General features: G+C 33.5%; 1 protein-coding gene across 1 annotated transcript in view; it reads left to right on the top strand.

Annotated features, from left to right (window-relative positions):
* Positions 1-20,089, top strand: part of MMP16 (matrix metallopeptidase 16) — a 169,826-nt gene that overhangs the window by 80,018 nt on the left and 69,719 nt on the right. The window contains exons 2-3 of the mRNA XM_051771598.1: positions 4,183-4,331; positions 12,462-12,584. Of these exons, the coding sequence (XP_051627558.1) occupies positions 4,183-4,331; positions 12,462-12,584 (272 nt within the window). The remainder of the gene's footprint in view (positions 1-4,182; positions 4,332-12,461; positions 12,585-20,089) is intronic.

Here is a 20,089-nt window from a genome sequence, read left to right as displayed (position 1 = left end):
GTCCTCAACAAACTCCTAGCATCTCTACAGATTTCATCACCATGGGATTCTGTTTATCATTTTCTTTACAATTAGGAAAACAAGAGGTGAGGAATTATGGTTTTAAAATTTTAAAATGTATAGATAAATGGGACATAAGCCTTGAAGTTCAATTAATGGGTAAAAATATTTTTAGGCTAATTTTATTTCTGTTTTTTTTCTTTTTTTTTCTTTTTTTTTTTTTTGTTTGGTTGGTTGGTTGGTTTTTTTGCTTTTGTTTTTCTTTCCAAAATGAAATGTTTGAGTGTCCATGTTCTTCTGAATTACTCCCAACACTTCATCTAAACTCCGGTGTTTGTTAGTTGGCCAACAATGGGAATTGGCATAGAAATCTAGTGCAAGCAGATGTTTAGTAAAGAAAGACTGTAGTAAAGAAAGCTTTTAGCTTCAAGTTTTCAGGAGGTTAATGTGGATAATGAAATATGATTAAACAAAAGGAGTTTCTTTATTTACAAATATTAGAAAGAGTGACATCAGGAAGTTCAAGTACATGAAAGGATGCTGCAGAAGAGAAAGGAATAATTGGTTCCCCTTACCCATAGCAGGTAAAATGAAAAGTTACAGTCTTAAATTTTAGTAAGAGAGATTCAACTCTAAAGCAAACTTTATAGCAGTAGAATACTAAAGCAGTCTAATAGAGAGGGATGTTGTGGGACCTGTTGTCTTCCAGCTGTTTTTCTGTGATTATGTGAGAGGTACCATGGTTTTCATTTTGCTGCAGGACAAGAAAGTCCTGCCCAAAACCTTCACTTGAAGTAGCAGTATTTTATCTTCTTAAATTGTATAAAAGAATTAAACAAATCACTGATTTTGGAGTCTGTGCAAAGGGTCTCTGTTGACACTCCAGATACGACATATTAGATGGATCTGCTTCACTATTTCTTTGTTCCAAGATTGATGGTTTCCTCACAATGAGGCTTGCCAAGATGACTTTTTCATTGCTGAAGTACATTAAGGCACACACATGTCTAATTTCAGTAGAGGGGAGGGGAAAATTCTTGTGAATATAATTTCTTTAATAATTTACCTCAAAAATACAAGGTGGTAAGGAAGGTCTTTTCTTTCATTCTTATGCTGTGTCTGCCTCATTCTGTTTCTTCTTCTCATTGTTGTTTTACCCACCTATATATTTTGGACTTAAAGTTAAGCTTCTCCTCTGTAGTTCCCAGCATTTCGACTATGCACTATTACAGGATTTACCATCTTTTATCTTGTTTCATGATCCTTTCTCATAAAGACAAAGCACAGAATTTTGTAATACTAAATGCTACTAGCTCTCAAACATTCACCAGTCCAGAGGTCAATTTGTCTGAATTTTAGAAAAAAGAAACTTGCTTTGAGAGTGTCATCTGACTTTCCAGTATGTTGGCTGTATCTTCTAGTTGCTATTTTGAAGGCTGAGGGAAGACCTAGGTGGTCTACTTCTTTTGTTCAATGATAGGGGGTGGCTATCGGGCATCCTGTATTTAACTTGTATGTAAGTCCTTTTAGACAGAGAAAGGCTATACTGTCCTCTCCTGCTGTTTCTGAGCCAACTCTCTTTTCCTTTTCTGCAGAGTGTCTCTGCAGTGGCACTCTGCTAGATTCCAGGTTGTTCTCCCTGCTCCACTTCTCCAATGAGCAGTACTCCCCGAGATATTTTTTCTGTCTCTCTCTTTATAGCTTTTCTAATTCATATCTGAAGGTTTAACTTCTGGCAAATTTGCTTACTTGTAACCCCATACCTCTGATACCTTCAGTTATGCCATAGTGAGAATGGTTTTGAGTGGTGGTGGATGACCTCACAAGCCTACCAAGCAATTTTGTCTGCCCTTAGCACCTGAGAGATTCATAAAAAGCCCTGTTCTGTGTCTGCATACCAAATTCTTTTTGAGGCGATGACAAGAAGGTAGCATAATTTTAGATAATAGTGACATGATATTCAGAATTTTTTTTCTTCCCTGACTGATCATTTGTTTTAATATCACTGACTTGAGAAGATGAATATAAAAATAACCCCATTCTTAAATACACTCATTGTAAATATTAATTCAAAGGGACTTTACACAGTACACTGAAATCAACCCACTCTGTCAAACTTATTTATTTCTTACTTCCATGATTCTGTTTCCACATACTGCATTGCTCTTGCCCACATTCAAACTCTATCTGGCGTTTCAGATCTATCTTCTAATAACAGAAGAAAGAACAAACTTCCTGTGCAAAGTGACACATAAATGAAATTATTTCTGTGGTGACCCAAATCTTGCACATAGCGTACACTAGTTCTCCCTTGAAGCTGAAAAGTGCAAGAAGGTAGGAATATGTAAGTTGGATGTAGGTAGTGATCATAGCAATTAATTTATATTGGAAAGAAGAGCATTTTTCTATCTATTAAACACAATTTTTTTCTTATTCTGAATCATTCCTGTATATAGAGTTAGTGTGAAGGTGAAAGAGTTTAGGCTAGGTCTTAATCCTGTCTCTGTCTCCCTGTCCTGGTGTATCTCCCTGTTGTGTGGAGCTCACAAACATTGTTGAGGTTGTGTGTCAACCACACTATGGGAAGGTAAACCTGTTTAAATTAGAAATATCTAAACTCATAACCTGATGGTTTCCCCAATCTCTAATGCCAGTTTGATCTTTTGTTTACACTGAGCCAATGTTCACCTATAATACACATTCAGTGTTAGTAAAGTGAACCTTAATAATCTTGATCATCTTCACTGTGTAAAAGGGGAGTGCACCACCACCATGGTTAACCTGCTACAGAACTGAATTGGGTAGACTTTGCAAGATAAACTTAAAGCTGAAAATAGCTACACAGTTTGGTGTTAGGCTGTGTATGAACAGTGTATATACAAACAGATAAAAACCTCCAAAGTGTTGTATGAGTCACAGAGGGCCTACAACACACTGTAAGGGTATAGGGGGTGGATAGCATTCATTAATGTAAGTATTCAGAATCTGTGAACTATGATGTGATATGTTTGAAAGAGGTGGCTGAATCAATTTTTCTTTTTTTTTTCTTTTTTTTTTTTTTGATTTTATTTTAAAAGAACAGATCAGATTTATGAGGTCACAAGTAGTTTGTTCCTGGAGAGAGTGAAATCGAAGCAATACATTTTAATGGAGCCTTGTAGATTGGCAATATACGTACCTTTCATTCTAGTGAGTAGTTCCAGCCCTTAGATGAGAAGATAAGACATTTTTAATGATATATCAGTGTTCTCATTGCCTCAAAAATCTTACACTGTGCTTTATATAGGCTAGATTTTGAGAATGCTTAGGAACATTATGATGCAACTACTTGCTTATGAAACATTGGCTCAAGAAGACAGCATTTTTCAAAGGGTTTGTCTAAGTATTCTTAAGATAGTGGCTTTAATCCATAAAACTTTCAGTTATTTGGACCCTGCTTTCTCCCTCACACTTCTACACAATTAAGAGCATAAATAGTTGGCATTAAATTCATCTTGGTTTAAAAAAGCAGTTCCTCTTATCAGGAAGTTTTCTCTTAATGGAGGCAGAGTCTGCTATTTCACTATCTCCTGGACACCTGCTTTGCCTATAACTATGTGATTTTGATATTCTTCTCAGAAAGCTCAATGTCTCCCTACCCTCTCTTTTGTATTCTTTGAGAGACAATAACAATATAGTGTAACTGTGTGAGAGCCATTGTGGATTTATTATTGTAGATGGTGAATATTGTTATGTGCCCTGTGGGCAGTCAATTTTATGTGGCATATATTGTAGATTTATATTTTTATCTGCTTAAAACATTTCTTGAAATGCTTAGAGCCAGGGTTAGGTGCTTAAGTTGTAACTTCAAAAAAAATAAATACATTAAATAAATAATTGAAGCAGGCAGTTTCAGATAATAAAGAGAGCTGGCTCCTGGGTAGAAAACACTGCAAGACTTAAAACAATGGAATCTTTAATAAAGAATATGAAATAAAAGCCAAAAAAATTTCTTATCTGCAAATAAAAAACCCAACCCAAACCAAACCAAAAAAAACAAAACCAAAAAACAAACACCCAAAGTAACAGGACTTGTACTTTGTGAATTAAAAGCTTCATTATATATGATATAAAGCTAATTACTAGGGAGCATTTTATTTACCTCTAATTTCTATTTAATAGCCACTGCACTTGTCATTGCAGGTATGGTTACAAAAGTATGGCTACCTTCCACCAACTGACCCCCGAATGTCGGTGTTGCGCTCTGCAGAAACCATGCAATCAGCTATAGCTGCCATGCAGCAGTTCTATGGCATTAATATGACAGGAAAAGTGGACAGGAACACAATTGAGTAAGTAACCAGTACTGAACTGCTCTTGACTTTTCTGTTTCAAGAAGGGTAAAGTAGAATTGGGAAACCTTTTTAACACATGTAACAGTGTAACCGGAGTATCCAAAAAGTGTTGCAGCTTCAGATGGGGAGTTAAATTGTTTCTCTCTGTCCTTGCCTTTTTATTTTCTTCATCTTCTGGATTTTATGGTAGCAGGTAGTCACCTACCTAACTGCTGTCTGATTTTGGGCACATAACTGTAAATAAGATGTTGCCGATTGCCTAAAGAAAGGGCCAAAAGGTTATCTGTGTGAAAGTGGAGAAACCTATTTGAAACTGGCAAGAATTCATGAAATGTTTCACAGTTGAAGTCATCTTTTCTTACTGGAAAATCTTTAGTGTAATTTTCTTTAGTCTCATTAAAAAAAAAAATTGGCAGACTCCACTGGTCCATTTGTTTAGTGATTTCGAGTAACAAAAGATCAGGTGTGATCATTTTAACATGGAGTAAAATTGAATTAGTTTTGCATGCCCTTTTAAATTCTGTAGTTGTGTCTGCCTGGTAGCGTCTGATTTTAGTGACCAAATGGACACTTAGTGAAACAGAGTGAAACAGAGCTATTAAAGGACAATTTCAAACACTCTATACTATGCCAAATTTTAAAACTGTGCCAGGAAAACTGAAAAAAAAAAAAAAAAAAAGGAACATTAGTACACAATTAAGAAAATGCAAAACTGTATCTGGGATTAAGACAGCAGGATCAGAGCAATGATCATCTGTACTTTGCACTGGAGGCCACACCTTGAATCCTGTGTTCAGTCTTGGACCCTTAACTGGAATAAAGGTATTGAGGTGCTGCAGTGTGTCCAGAGAAGGGCAACAAAGCTGGGGAAGGGTCTGAAGCGTAAGTGTTATGTGGAGTGGCTGTGGGAATTGGGGTTATTTAACCTGAAAAAAGAGAGACTCGTGGGAGACCTTAAGACTTTCTACAACTACCTGGAGGGAGATTGTAGTGGGGTGGGATCGGTCTCTTCTCTCAGGTAACAAGTGACAGCGCAAAAGGAAATGGCCTCAAGTTGCATCAGGAGAGGTTTAGATTGGATATTAGGGAGTATTTCTTCCCCCAAATGATTGTTAAACATTAGAACAGGCTGCCCAGCAAAGTGTAGTTGTGGTACCTAGGGACATAGTTTCATGACGGATTTGGCAGTGCCTTGCTAATGGTTGGAATCAATGACCTTAGAGGTCTTTTACAACCAAAAATATTCTATGATTCTCTGATTCTATGATTTGAAGTGCTTGTTGCAGTCATTTCAGTTAAATTGCTATAAAGATTATCTTGTGACTTTAGAAAAAGTTACTTTACTTGAAAACCAAGCAATAACTCAATAGTACTGTCATTACATATCCAACATTTACTTCTTTGAAATATGTTTCTACTACTCTAAAACGCTTATTTGGGGGAAAAAAAAGTCCTCCTTGGATTTCAATTTACCACCCCCAACCTGATATGTCATCTTTTGTTATTCTTTTATGGTAAAGTAGCTGACATTAATGATTTTTCTATCATTTAGACTTTAGGGAAGAGACTACACAAAATGCTGGCAGGACTGGAAAAATCATTTTATTCCACTGACACATACACTATTGCATTGAAAAGCAATAAGGCAAAGCAGATTTTGTGGCTGCCCTAAGGGGAGGTGAGTTGATCACACATCCCTCAGTTCAGGAATTTAAAGGGCCTCAGAACATGCAGTGCAATAGCAGCAAACACCTTGTGAGATAGCCATGCTCAAAAGTATGTTTATGGTCTAATCCGCAGGGTGAAGAGACTGGGCTCTTTGTACAGCTTCAGTGACTGATCTTTGAGGGAGGGTGCTGCTATACCAGTCACTAGTACCCTTTTAAAGACACATTAACAGCAACTTTGTAAGAGACAATATATTTCACTAAAAGTAAAATAGTCTGTTCACAGCAGTACAGAGAAGACAGGAAGAGGTAGCCTAAGGAAAAGCAGAGGACATCTCTTAGTTTAGAACATCAGCTAAAGAATTGAAAAAAACCCAAACCAACCCAAAACTTGAATTTCAAATGGAAGCGGTTTATGTTTGCTAATTACACTTTTTGGCAAACAAGGTTTTCTTCACTTCTTTTGCTATATAAGTGATGAAGAAATCCATCTATTAAGCAGTCGAAAACATTAATTTTATAAACTAGTGGATATGGAGTCTTCCAAACCTTTTAATGTGTGACTTTCTTCTACACAGAAAGATATATTAATGTGTTGCAATTCTTAGATACATGTAACTCATGCTGGATGAATGCTGCATTCACTTACATATTTGGAGTTGCATTAACTTGAGTTGAGTTAGGAACAGAACTGATTTTTAAAGACTTGTCACACGTAGATTGGTGTTGAGAAAAACAAACAAACAAACAAACAAAAAAAACCCTCATTTTAAACTAAACTGATACCAGTAGTTTACATCACTGGATATTCTTGGGAGGTATAACTATATAACAAAGGGTAAATATTTTTTCAACTGTTCATTTATGGCATTAATTTATAAATGTTTGAAATAATTTTCTCTTTCATCTGCACAGGAAGTATATATACTCTTTTGACCAGAAATATGTGGCAGTTTACCATTGTTTCTCTGGAATTAGTATGTTATAATCACTAACAATGCTGTCATTACAAAAAAAGGAGTACAGCAGGAACCTCATTAAAAAATATGTTCTCATCTTGTGCATGAGGATTTACCTCCTTCTCTTACGCATCTTGAGAAGAGATTATGAAGTGCCTTGTGTTCAGAAGGACAAACAATTAAAAGAAGTTATAGTAGTAACTTGATAGGAACCAACTTTGGGGATATTAACAAAGAAATATTGTCCTACAGCATCATCATTGTCAAAAGTCTCCTGGGGGATTTTGCTGCTCTGAAAAAAGATAATCCCTCAATGAGCATTCTGGTATGCATGAATATTGACAGTAATCATCCTTCCTCTACTACTCAGCATTCATTTGTTTTTGTTATATTTTTAATGTTTTTCTCAAGTGTCTTGAAAAGCATGATGCATACTTATTTCTGGGGATAAGGAAAAGTGAGTGATAGAAAGAAATACCATTATTTTGGCATAAAAATATGGGAGATGTTCTGAACAGAAGTACCATGGCAGTGGCAAACCCAATGAAAATACTCTCTGATGTTTGCATGGAGTGACACAGTATTTTCTGTGGTTCATTTATATATTACCAAATAAAATCAATAATTTGTGGAAAAGGACACTTTTGAAACTGGAGCCACTGTTGCCATCCTGGTCTTCCACATCCCTAAACCAAACATATTAAGTAGAAAAAGTAGGTTTTGTCTTTTCTTTAAGCTGCTACGTGCATTTATTTCCAAAACTTGTTTTGCAGTTTAAAGAGGTACATTGCAAACTTCTTGGTATACAGATGGAATGGTTGTGTATAGGATGCTGACTAAATCTGTGCAATAATAAAGAATTCATTTTATTCTAATGTCACCCTTTATAAATGAATGGCAAATATGCTTATTTTAATGCTTAGAGCTTCCAACCAAGTTTACTTCAAGATTCACACTTAAGATGTTTATGTACACTCTCTGCTGTTTATATATTAACTTTCAGTCCCACAGTAAATTCTGAGCTGTAGAAATTGATCCAGTGGTTTATTTTCCTAGTAAATGTTTTTGTACAAAGGTATACATCAAGAAATATGCAATGAGAAGCCCTGAAGAGAAATCACCATCAGTAACAGGGCTGAAATGCAATATCTTACATCAGTCTTTGACTGTTTTCTATTAATTAGCAAGTGTCGGTAAAGTCCTGCAATAGCATGCTACAGTAGGCAAAAGTAAAGATGTTTAGAAAACATACCTGTCTCTCCTCACTAGAAATTTAAAGGTATAATTCAGTAGTTTTCTTAAATAACTGTCTTTCATTTTTCCAGCCACTAAATTAAGTTGCAATAACTCAAGTTAAAACTTCCCTTTTATTTTCATTTTTTTTTACTATAACTCTGCCCAAAATAACCCCCAAAAACCAACAACAAAACCATTGTGTAAACTAAGGAGCAATTTTGATTAGGGACAAATGAGGTGGGACATTTAACCAAAGGTAGACTTTTTAATCTTTTGATTCTGTGTTTGACCAAAATTTTTTCCCGAAGGTTTATGAGGTAGAAGTTCAGTTTCATCTTTCACTACTGAAAGAGCAACCAGTTTCACTGCATATTTTTCTTTTGATCTTTCTAGATTTTCTGTGAGTTTAAAACATTTAAATTGTCCTGACATATATAGCTCCTCACGATTCAAACTGATGGAGCTAAGAGACGAGTTTGATGTGACACAGTGTACAGATAGAGAACATTAGTCACAATTAAACCTCTTTATTGAGTACTGATAAAATATTAATTTTGAGGGGCTGCTGCATAAAAGTTTTCTGCAAGTTCAAAAACAAACAGATGAAAGCAAGCAAAAGTCATTATCTGTATGCACCTTTTTAAAACCAAACACATTTCAAAACACTTCAAAAACATTTTGAAAAAACATTTAAAAAAATTAAATTCCAACAAGCAATCAAGAACATGGAAGACCTCAATCATATTATGTTAAAGAAGCTATATTTGGAAGAAAATAGAAATAATGGGGTTTTTTGTCAACCCCCCCGTATGGAAGACCGTATTATGTGCTAAGTATACCAAATATCATGAGCATTAGTGATTACTACTGACAAGTCTTCCTCTCAGAGAGTGTGAGAAAAAAATAAAAAAATAAAAGGAAAATGTATGTGCCTGAAGTTGTTAACATTTTGTCTTATTTCTGTGGTAGAAAATACTTAACTCCAATATTAGTCATGCCATAGTTTGTTTAAAATTCTAACTGCTAAACTTAGCTAAGATCTAGGTGATAGATCTGGTGATGGTCCAACTCTTCAGCTGCAAATTGCATCTCTCCTTAAATTTTACATAAAGATAATTTCCTGAAAGATAGCGAACAACTTGTGCAATGATTTCCATTTAATTTATGTTCAGATTTGTACTGTGTGAACCACAGTCCCATAATTCATATAAAGACAATAAGAATATTATTGGGCCAGGCAACATGACAACTTAGAACATCCCCTACCTGTTCAAACCAATAAAGATACAAGCATAATGTTCTTAATAAGTACATATTACTTCAAAATCAATGCAAGAACAAATTGTGACTGTTTGAATTTCATAACGCGTTATTTTGGGCTATGTTTTGTTTTGTTAAAAATGAATTGTCAGTAGTTCTAGTAAGATAATACAATGTTGACTTCTGAATCCATGGTGTCTATTGTTCTTGAATTTTGATATCAATTCTTAAGCTTAAAAGATTTTATGTTAACATTACTTTTTGTATTATTGAATCTTTTGACATAATTTGAGAGATTATTTCAATAACAGCTTTGAAGATTAATTTTTAAATTCACAACTTGGAATATTTACTCTTATCTGCCCCTAGCTTGCCAATGACCAAACTCTGTTATTAAAATAGGTCTTCATCAGTTAAACTAAATAATGTAAACTTTTTTTTGGGGGGAGACCTAGTTCAAAGGGCTTTAAAGGGCTTTAAAGTCATTGCCCTTTAAATGATACAACTATAAGCAATATATTATGTATTATATATACAGCATTGTTGTACTGTGTTTCTAATGAAATATAATAGTTATTTGATTTTGCTTTATTCCTTGCCTCTTGCTCTTGATGTAGTGATATCACCTTAAGGTGAGAACACTGATCTTTTGTTAAATTTATGTCTTTTTCTGCAATGCATGTGTATGTGCAGTTTCAACAGCATAATTTATATATACCCTACCATTAAAATGCTGCATACTGATCTAACATGCACTGTGAAAAAGTATTACTGACAAAGTGTGTAAATGTTTTTGAAGGTCTGAGCCAATTTTAATCTCATTTGCTGAAGTGTAAATATATCATTTTACTAAGGAGAATATAGCTACCATTTGGTCTGTAACTAAGGTCTACTTCTTTCCTTCATTTTTCTTTCATTAGTAGAGCAAATTAAACTTTTCAATAATATTTAATTCCAAAAATCCTTAATGTCTACTTTATTGAACTGTTAAGTTCATTTAAAAAACTAGAGGAACCTGAAGTAAAGTCGCAGGGTGTTTCAGCAAATACTGATGGGGTAAAGTTTTACAGATTTGTGTAGTATGGTCTTTGCAGGAACTAGGGAACAAAGATTGTCCTCCTCGCAAATATAAATAATAATCAGCTGTTTTATGTGCCATGCATAACTATTCTGACCACCAATTAGAGCAAATTATTCTAAGTGTCTTATTTGAAAAAGGTAACTATGGACTCTCTGTCTTCAGTTTAGGCAGTTGAATTCATGAGGTCTGGTTTCCACACTTACACTACTCGATGGATTTGTCACCCATCAGAATTTTTGCAGGCACTTCTATAGTCCTTATCAGAGTAAGTGGGGAGCAGTGCCATCATGGTACAATCAATAAAATTTTCGACTTTCCCACAGGCTGGGGAGCTTAACACCTACTTGTGCATTTGAAAAATAGTTTAGTATATATCCATACCTACAGTATATAGGAAGTGTTACAAGTCTAACTGTACTTTTAAACCTCTTATACACATTTATGAAAATGAGGCTGATTTTGACTGAATTAGCTCCTCTCTAAAAAATACATTCAGTATGGTTCGTCTTGTATTACCAGGTGTAAAACTTAAAATGCAATGATTTCATTTTACAAGGGGATGTAGTGATAGAATGGGGGGAAATGGTTTTAAAGAAGGTAGATTTAGATTATACACAAGGAAAAAATTCTTTAATGTGAGCATGGTGAGGCACTGGAACAGGTTACCCAGAGAAGTTGTGAATACCACATCCCTGGAGGTGTTCAAGGCCAGGTTGGATGGGGCTTTGAGCAACCTGGTCTAGTGTAAGGTGTCCTTCCCCACGGCAGGGGCGTTGGACTAGATAATCTTTAAGGTTCCTTCCAACTGAAACCATTCTATGATTCTGTGATTCTATGATTCATTACATTATGTATAGTTTTATACTCTCTCTCATCTCCTTTGTACTGCAAATATGATATTTTTCTTTTGGTCAAAACTAAATGGTTTCTTCATTTTGCATGTATTGAACCAAGAGTATCTACTGAAATAGATTAAGAATGGTTGACTGTCTTCTCTTTTTTTTTTTATTTTTTTATTACCTGCGCATGTTTTAAAAGAATCTACATTCTGAGATGACATTTCAAATTACTTTTCTGTCATCCAATCATACATATGTACAGCTGCTGTGTGTACATTTATTTATGAAACAATGCTGGTTTAATGGTCAGAAATTTATTCATACAAGCCTGAATATAGGGTATGACTACACTTCTGGTAAATGCCATTGGAAAACTAGCTTTTATATAAGTAATGATTTGGATGATAGAAATATAGTCAAATGAACTGGAAAAGTAACAAAGGAGATTTGTCTTCACTGTATGCAGTGAATTAATTCAGTCTTACTCTCTTCCTGATGGTAAATCATTCTGCAGATATCAGCTCATATAAAATAAAAACTTTAGCTGAGTTTTGTTTAAATTATATGGTGCCTAACAATACAAGTGAGAAACAGTTCAATGATACTACTGTTCAATTTAAGCTTTTGAATTAGATATCATCTTAATTATGACATATTTTGAATATGTCAAATTTGGAATTGAATTTGGCAAATTTAAATTTTTTGAAATATTGGAAAACATAAAAATATTGAAGACCATTGTAAAAATACAACACTTCTGTGGAAAGTCTGGTGCTGTTGTAATGGTAATTTTCATTGTTTGTGATTTAGACATTTTCAGCCTGATTTTGAGTATTAAATATTAATGCTCATAATAATAGTAATTAATATTTTGAGCATTAAATATTGTTAAGCGGAATTCTTGAGTTAAGTATCTCTGCTAGGAGATTAATAGCAGCTTACACTTGCAATGAGATATTTCTCATTTTGTGGAAAGAGATTAAGATAGAATAACATGATAGTGTCATAACGTTAGCAGTTTCACTATCTTGAATTTAAAATAAAAATACTAGTTTAGATTTTATATGTTCATATGTTTCTTGCAGCTGGATGAAGAAGCCTCGATGTGGTGTGCCTGACCAAACAAGAGGTAACTCCAAATTTAACATTCGTCGGAAACGCTACGCTTTAACAGGACAGAAATGGCAACACAAGCATATCACTTACAGGTACTAAAGATATTCATATAGGTATATAAATGCCACTAATAATGATGACTTTTAATGTAAAGTAAATATAGATTCCTGAATATTTTTCAATACTTCGAGAAGTTTATTATTAATATATGTTATAAAAATCCTAATTTGGTTACCTCTTATAAATATGTATGTGCTACATAAGAACCAAGTTATTTTCTTGGATTAAAATTGCATGTATTTAGTAGCTGGTAAATTCTCTGAAGATTACAGCATCAATTTAACACCCAGTATGTCTTTAACCTTACCTTTGAACTCTCGGCAACTTCTCAGGGAACATTGCTCTGAAGCTAGGAGTGCTGTAATGAAACTCAGAGCTCTAATTTAGATATGTAAAATAGGTTATTGAAAGGAGTCAGTCTCTGCAAAATGTAGGTGCCTACGGGTCTGTTCTAAGGACAAATTAATTTGATTAGAATTTAATTAGTCACTGACCCAACCATTTCTTTCCTACATGATGATGGGCATAAGGGTGTGTCTGGGGCAGTACATCTGTATAAATCTTGAGTAGTAGTTTGCACAGTGTACCTACTGTCAAAACTGAGCTTTGCGGGTGAAAGTTAGATGGAAACTTTCAAGATGCACTTGCTAGAGCTCTGTCAACCAAAGAAAGTGTCATGTATATAATATAAAATTCATAATTTGTCAGCAAACCAAGGATTCCAATACAGCCTGTTGGAAAATTTACACAGCCTCATCATGGATTCCTGTAATACCTAACAGGGGTAAGTTCTGAGGGATAAAATAGTTTTCAAGTTCTTTAGTTGGTTCCATTATTCATGAACCCATGTAAATATTAAATTTTAAGTTCATAAGCTCTAATAGTCATATAGACTGCTCTTCATATCATGGTGAAAAGATAGTTTCATTAGTAACTCCTTGTCAATACTATGGCTTATAACTGAATTGGAGAATTCTATTTAAGACATTACACACTGATATAACATCAAACAGTGGAGAACTGACTGCCTTGAGATTGGTATGTTGAATTTTAGAATTTAAGTGTAGTGTGTGTACACATGAGGAGTCATGCATCACCATCTACTAATATGTGTGGTTTTCTGTCTTTCTGATTTGTACAGAGTCTGATTCTCTAGTTCATTACAGAATTTTTTACAACAGTCTAAATCCTACCACTTATATATCTTCTATACTGTCACCTAGGGCCTTCATCAGAATAACAAACAAGGGTACCCAGTATTAAACTAAGTGGCAACTATCTAGTAATCTTTCTCACTTTGAAGAATTTATAGCAGTTCCCTACCTCCTGCCTTCCTTCTTCAAAAATGTTCACTCTCTTACTTTGACAAGATCTCCAGTCAACCAGAGCTTTGAAGTGAATGTCTGTATTTTTTGCAGTGAATTACAGTCCAAAAGACATTTCAAGTAGAACCCCTAAATTTGATTAGAATAAAAAAAATATAAGATTGATCTTTCTGAATTAGAAAGTAACTAAAAGTAAATAAGGACAAAAAAAAAAAAAAAGAACTAAAATTCTTTATATGCTTCTCCTCACCAATTCCCTGCTTCAGGCTTAATACTTATTAAACGAATGACAGTTTAACTTGCTTTGTTTCCTAAAATGTTAATCATATCTCTAATGTCACTTATCTCCTCCATTTCAAGATAGAACTTCAAAGAAGCAACTTAAAATTATAATTATAATTTACATTAATTATGTCTTTTTTTGACCACATATTACACTTTAAACATTAATTATGTCCTTTCAACCACATATTAAATTTTGGACTCAGGTGATATTTATTCTTAGAAAGCAATGTGTGCACATTGAGTACTGAAATGCAGATTTCCAGTATTGGGAATATCAGTGTGGAATGGACATTGTGCTGCATTAATTATACTTTCTTTCCCTCAGGGAATGAAGCTTTCTGCTTATTTGGACTGGTGTATAGGGTATTTGTTAGACTTGCTGTTTCTAATGAAGTTACACAGCTAACTGTATCTTTTCTGCCTGGTATAGTTCATGCCAGTATACCTTGTAAATGTTATTACTATGTATGTCATATACTAAGCTGACTTTTACAAAGAGAGAAACAGACAGTAAGTATTTGAAACTTTTAACCAGGCAGAGGAGTACAGGAGTGAAGGAGAATGTCTAGAGCACATGAAAATTATAACTCCATTACAGAAAAAGCTAGAGATCTTAATGATATAATCTTAATATTTCCTTAGTGTTTTAGACTGCGTCAGGTTATACAACAATCTCTGAACATTGTATAAAATCAGAGAAGAAATTTATGAAAGCTATTAAAGGATTTTTTTTAAATTGTTTATTTTCTTAAATTTTCTTCAAGGGAGTATTTACAAAGACACATAATTCTCAAAAATATAATTACCTTCTCTTTTGCAGGGAAGTAAGTAATCCAGTAAATTAAAGAAGGAGTAACAATGTGTATCAATAAAGCAACCACTTTTGTAAAAATAGAATATAAATGTTTATATGTCCTTTTTAGACAAAGAATTATTGAATATGAAACCCTCTTTATCAGAATTCTGGGCATACTATTCATAATTTTAACTCCAGCATTCAGTCATTTGTCAACTGCTCAGATTATTCAATCTTTAAAACACCTTTGCAAGTAAAATTTGAGAATGCTTTCTAAAAATCCAAGCTTTACCTTGAATTCTAACCATTACTTAGAAGTCATAATGATGTAAAATAAAATAATAGCTTACAAGTCATTCTGATTTATTTTTTTCTGACTTGAGGAAGAAAAAAAAACAAATTCAATTGATCAGCAATATGTAATAATTTAATTGGTGCGGGAAATTTAGGTGTAGATAGTTAATAGCTTCATCCCAAAACCACTGTAAATAATTTAATATTTCTCTTCTGAGGACAGTGGATCAAGCCCCAGATTAATGTCTTTTTCCAAGTTAGATGCATCCTGAAATTCATCTTTGATGAACATGAAAGATTTGGACAGGTCTAACTTTATGCTGTTCAGATAAATGAATTAATGCTAGCTGGGAGCTTTGGTATGCAATGAAGAGTCTAATCTAGTTTGTTAGTAATAGACTATGTAATTTCTGTGGTCTAAATGGTCCATATTGTGTAGAATATGAAAGAGAATTTTTTCTTGGATATTTGAAATCCACACTGAAAAGTAAGGAAACACTGGATAAAGAAAAAACTTTGAAAAACTGTTGATTCAAAAAAGCAACAAGATTTTTGAGTTTACTACTAAAGAGTAATATTTAGAAAACATTCCATGCTTACGTTGCATTTCATTGATTTTAGATTACTTAGCAGTAAATTATGATATGAGATTACTTAAAACATCTTTCCTATAAAAGCATTTATCTATCATGTATTTTGCTAATCTTGGTTTGGTATCTTGGAAATCTCATTTTGTCACTTCTCATCTCCTTGTAATGAATGTTGAGGAGAATATTATCCATGAAAATGAAGAGGCAGGATTACTATAAATTTTTTCCAGCGTGGCAGCAGTAGGTTGACTTTCAATGTGGCCACAGAAAATCAAAAGTAATAGTTCTGATTTAGGTTTGATCAAAGTGAGCAGGAGCTATATGAACCAGTTTATAGCTACAAACAATTAGCAAAGTGAGACTGGAAAGAAGTTGAAGCTATGAAAACCCACATCAGTGAGAGAATAATGAAGCAATTTGATAGAAAGTATTTCTAGAGAAATGATGGCACAAAGTGAAATATGTCTTTGACCAGAGGTAATCTCTTAATTTCAATAAAACTAACAGTGGTATAAAAAAGAAAGTTATTTAAATTTATGGTATGTTTCAATTCATTTTACTTTAACTGTTTCATATCAAGTACGATATAGTCAGATCTATAACTGACTTCAAACAGTTTTCGAACTGCATCTTCCTACCTACTCAGTTGAATTTCCTGATTTTCCATCTTGTGTGCCCTCTGCTTCTTTAGAATGGGGTTTCTAATATGTGATTTTCCTCCAAGAAAATCTTGGAATGTTTGGGACAAATGGCATTGTAGAAATGTTTTCCTCATTAATATTTGATTTATATATTTATGTTGGAAAAAAATTAAAATATCATCTTGCATCATTATATTACCTAATAATTTTAAAAACACTCACTAGTATCCAGTCTAACAAACACAACAAGGTAGCAAGATATGGCTAATCTTATACTCTGGATTTGATGGACTAAGGAGCACAGAACCAATTTAAAACCAATATTTACTATATTCAGTGGAGAATAGAAGTATCAAAGTCAACAGGCCATGAAGAAGTCAAAATGCATAAGCTTTATGCATTTTGAGCTTTGTCTAGCCTTACCTCTTGGATGTAGCTTGGGTCAGAAGGTTTGATTTTACGTACAGAATTGTACCAATTTACATAAAAATATAATAGGCTGTTCTAATGACAGCTCAGCAAGGAAAAAAGGAAATAGTGAAGTTTAATGGCAAATATGTACTACTTAATGTACTGTATTTAAATTTCAGATGACTGATTTTACACAGTCAAGTGAGGTATATCCTGACAGTCTTGCAAGGCTTCTGTTGCAGCCAAAAATGTGTCACTGAAACATGGAAATTTTTTTTTAAAGGATTTCTTGAGGAAGCCGGGGGAAGGGAAGGAAAACCCAAAGCTTTTCTTAAATCAATAGGACTCAAAATTTCAGAATAACACTGCAAAAAAAGACTCTTCAGGCATTGCTAGAAATAGAATATCAGTGGTAGAGACATTGTGCAAGATATAAAAGCTATAATGCCTAAAGCAATTATCAGATTGAAAGCCATGCAAAAATAGCAATAATAACCACAAAAAAGCATAATAAATTTATAAATGGCTGTGATTCTTTAAGAACAAACAACTCTTGACATTTATACAAAGTATACTCCATTTATTAGTTTGTAAAAAATTACATAAATGTTTCATCTTATGGATCATCTTTTTTTTATTAAAATACTTTCCCTTTGAAAATAATTTTATGTTCTTCAACTTCTTTATAAAGTTGCATTGTCAGTCTGGTCAAGGTCGAGTTTGGATCTTTCTCTTGTTTGAATCTCTTTTCCATGGAATGATCACTAAATTTAAGAGATTATGACACAGTTACAGCTATTTCAGGTGACTGCTAACTTTAAGATGTAGAGCTAAATGTAGTAGGAAAAGGGCTCATATGAGACTTTAATTGCTATTGCAGTGATAGGTCTAAACTGAAGACTTTTAAAAGATGAAACCTAGTATCTCTGATGATTGATAGACTGTCTGTATAGATTGATCTTACTGTACTTCCCCTTTGGAGGTTGTATGGTCAACACCATCATTAAAATGGACAGTTATTTTCTGGAAATACCCTTATGTTGGAATAACTACTGATTTATTTAATTTGTCTTAGAAGCAAGATTTTTCAGTGTAGTGTTACCCACTTCAGAATGTTGGTTTGGAAGCTGGAAATCTCTCTAGTTTTAATACAGAAAGTATGCTTTGAAAAATATTGCTTTACAATGAATCTTGAGATGTAGGGTGCTATTTCAAAAGTAATTCAATAGATGAAACCTATGGAAAATGTCTTCTATTGCAGGTAGTCAGCTCTAGTTTGTGTGTGTGAAACTGGCACAAAGGCTCAATTTTTCATTTGTAATCAATGAGTAACACCTAATTCTATGCACTGAAAATGGAAGAAAATATAAAACTATAAGTTTTAAAGTGTGAGACAAACCCTTTTAGACCAATTAACTAATCAACTTACCATCAATACAAAACTCTAATATATTTTTATACATTTCCTCATTTTACATATAACAGCATAAGTCTATCCTTTGTTCTGTTTACTTAGCACCAATTGACTTTGGCCAATTACTAAGATTCCTAAATAAAAAAAAATTAAAACAAAAAGCAAACTGTATATTTATTTCAAATGAACTTTTCCTACACCAATATTTCAATTTTGCTAGACATACTCTGTTTTCTACGAGACCCTGTTGATTCATTTGTTGTATTCATTATACATAGCAAATAACAGAAGCTTTAATCCTTCAATGAACTGTGCTTAAGGCAATACATGTGCCTTAGAGAGCACATGGCAGGGTTGACTAAAGCCCATTTGCCAGCCTTTTAATTGATATTCTTAGTATAGCAACAGGTGAACTGTTATGCTTTTGGTAGTGGCAGTATAAGTGTGCCATTGTGGTGTGTTTTGATTTAGTGTCACATGACAGTCAGGTTGTAAAATGCTGTACTTTCTCAAGGGGCACATTTTGAACTTAGCAAATTTATGAACTTGCTAATTAAAACATCTCAAAAATAGTAATTCACAAAGGAGGGAGCTTTCAGAGTGGAATTCTGCAAGGGCTGATAGTTGGTCCAGCATGTCCAATATCTTTTTAATCATATCAAAAGCAAGGCAACGCTGATGATAAAATTACTGATGAGCAAATAATTATGAAAAGGCATCATACAAAGCACTTTAAATCACATGGCATTTACATCATGTAGGGTAAGGTCATGCCTACAGATTATAGGACTTTTTCTCTCTGACAGTGAGATCTGTACTTTGTAGTTCTGACAGGGTCAGTTTTAAAAGAACATTGAAAAATTGGAGTGAGTTCAATAAAAATCACAGAAAATATTTAATAGACTGGAGAAAATGTCTTATAACAAGAGATTAGAAGAGTTCAGACTTTTAATTTCTTAGAGACAACAAAAAGGTAGTGACTTTGCAGTACAGAAATGTTTTTTAAATGTCTTTTTATAGGAGGGGAAAATGTTCTCGAAGGTCATGTATGTGAAAGAGAAAGGCAGAATAAGAACCAAAGTTACAAGCCAGACAAAAAAAGGAATAGGCATGAGTATGTAATGATTGGTTAAATCATCTTTGGAACAAAAGATGCTTTGGAAAACAGGGGATTCTCTACAGTGTACTATTTTATAATCCATGTTGATATCTCTTTGGAACAAAAGTACAAACTAAAAAGAAATAATGCTTTGGTTAGACTAGCATTATTGTACTCAATACAGTAGTATTTTTGAATGGAAGTAAAAATATGTAACTTTATGTTTTCTACATGAACCTATGAACAAAATGTGATATAAGTGAAGTAAAATCTATAAAATTAGACTTGAAATATTTGTTTCTATTTGTATAAATATAAATTCCATATAATTAGGCACATGGAATGCACCAAACAAATCAATCATTTAAGGTTTATTCATGAGGGTATAAATATTCTCCTTTAGTATGCCATTCTGTGTAAACTTACACAAATCTTACATATACTCTAAATTTCTGCAATTTGTGCTGGACATTCAGTCAAGCACATGTCAAATGAACAAGGTGCATCTGATTGCATGAGTTTCAAACAGACACAAACCTAAGAGAGTTTTTTCTGGCCATATGAATTGAGTGCAAATGATAGAGAAAATTGGATAGGTCTGAAATTGATTATTGACATTCTCTTCTTGAATTCCATAATGGAAATAAGAAAGATTTTTTTAAAAAAAAAAAGATGATTCCAT

The sequence above is a fragment of the Manacus candei genome, unplaced genomic scaffold (genome assembly GCF_025592945.1).
Source record: "Manacus candei isolate 608988 ecotype Guabito, Panama unplaced genomic scaffold, ASM2559294v1 h1tg000008l, whole genome shotgun sequence".
Lineage (NCBI taxonomy): Eukaryota > Metazoa > Chordata > Aves > Passeriformes > Pipridae > Manacus > Manacus candei.
The sequence above is the reverse complement of the archived record's forward strand: the minus strand, read 5'-3'. Positions and strand labels throughout refer to the sequence as shown.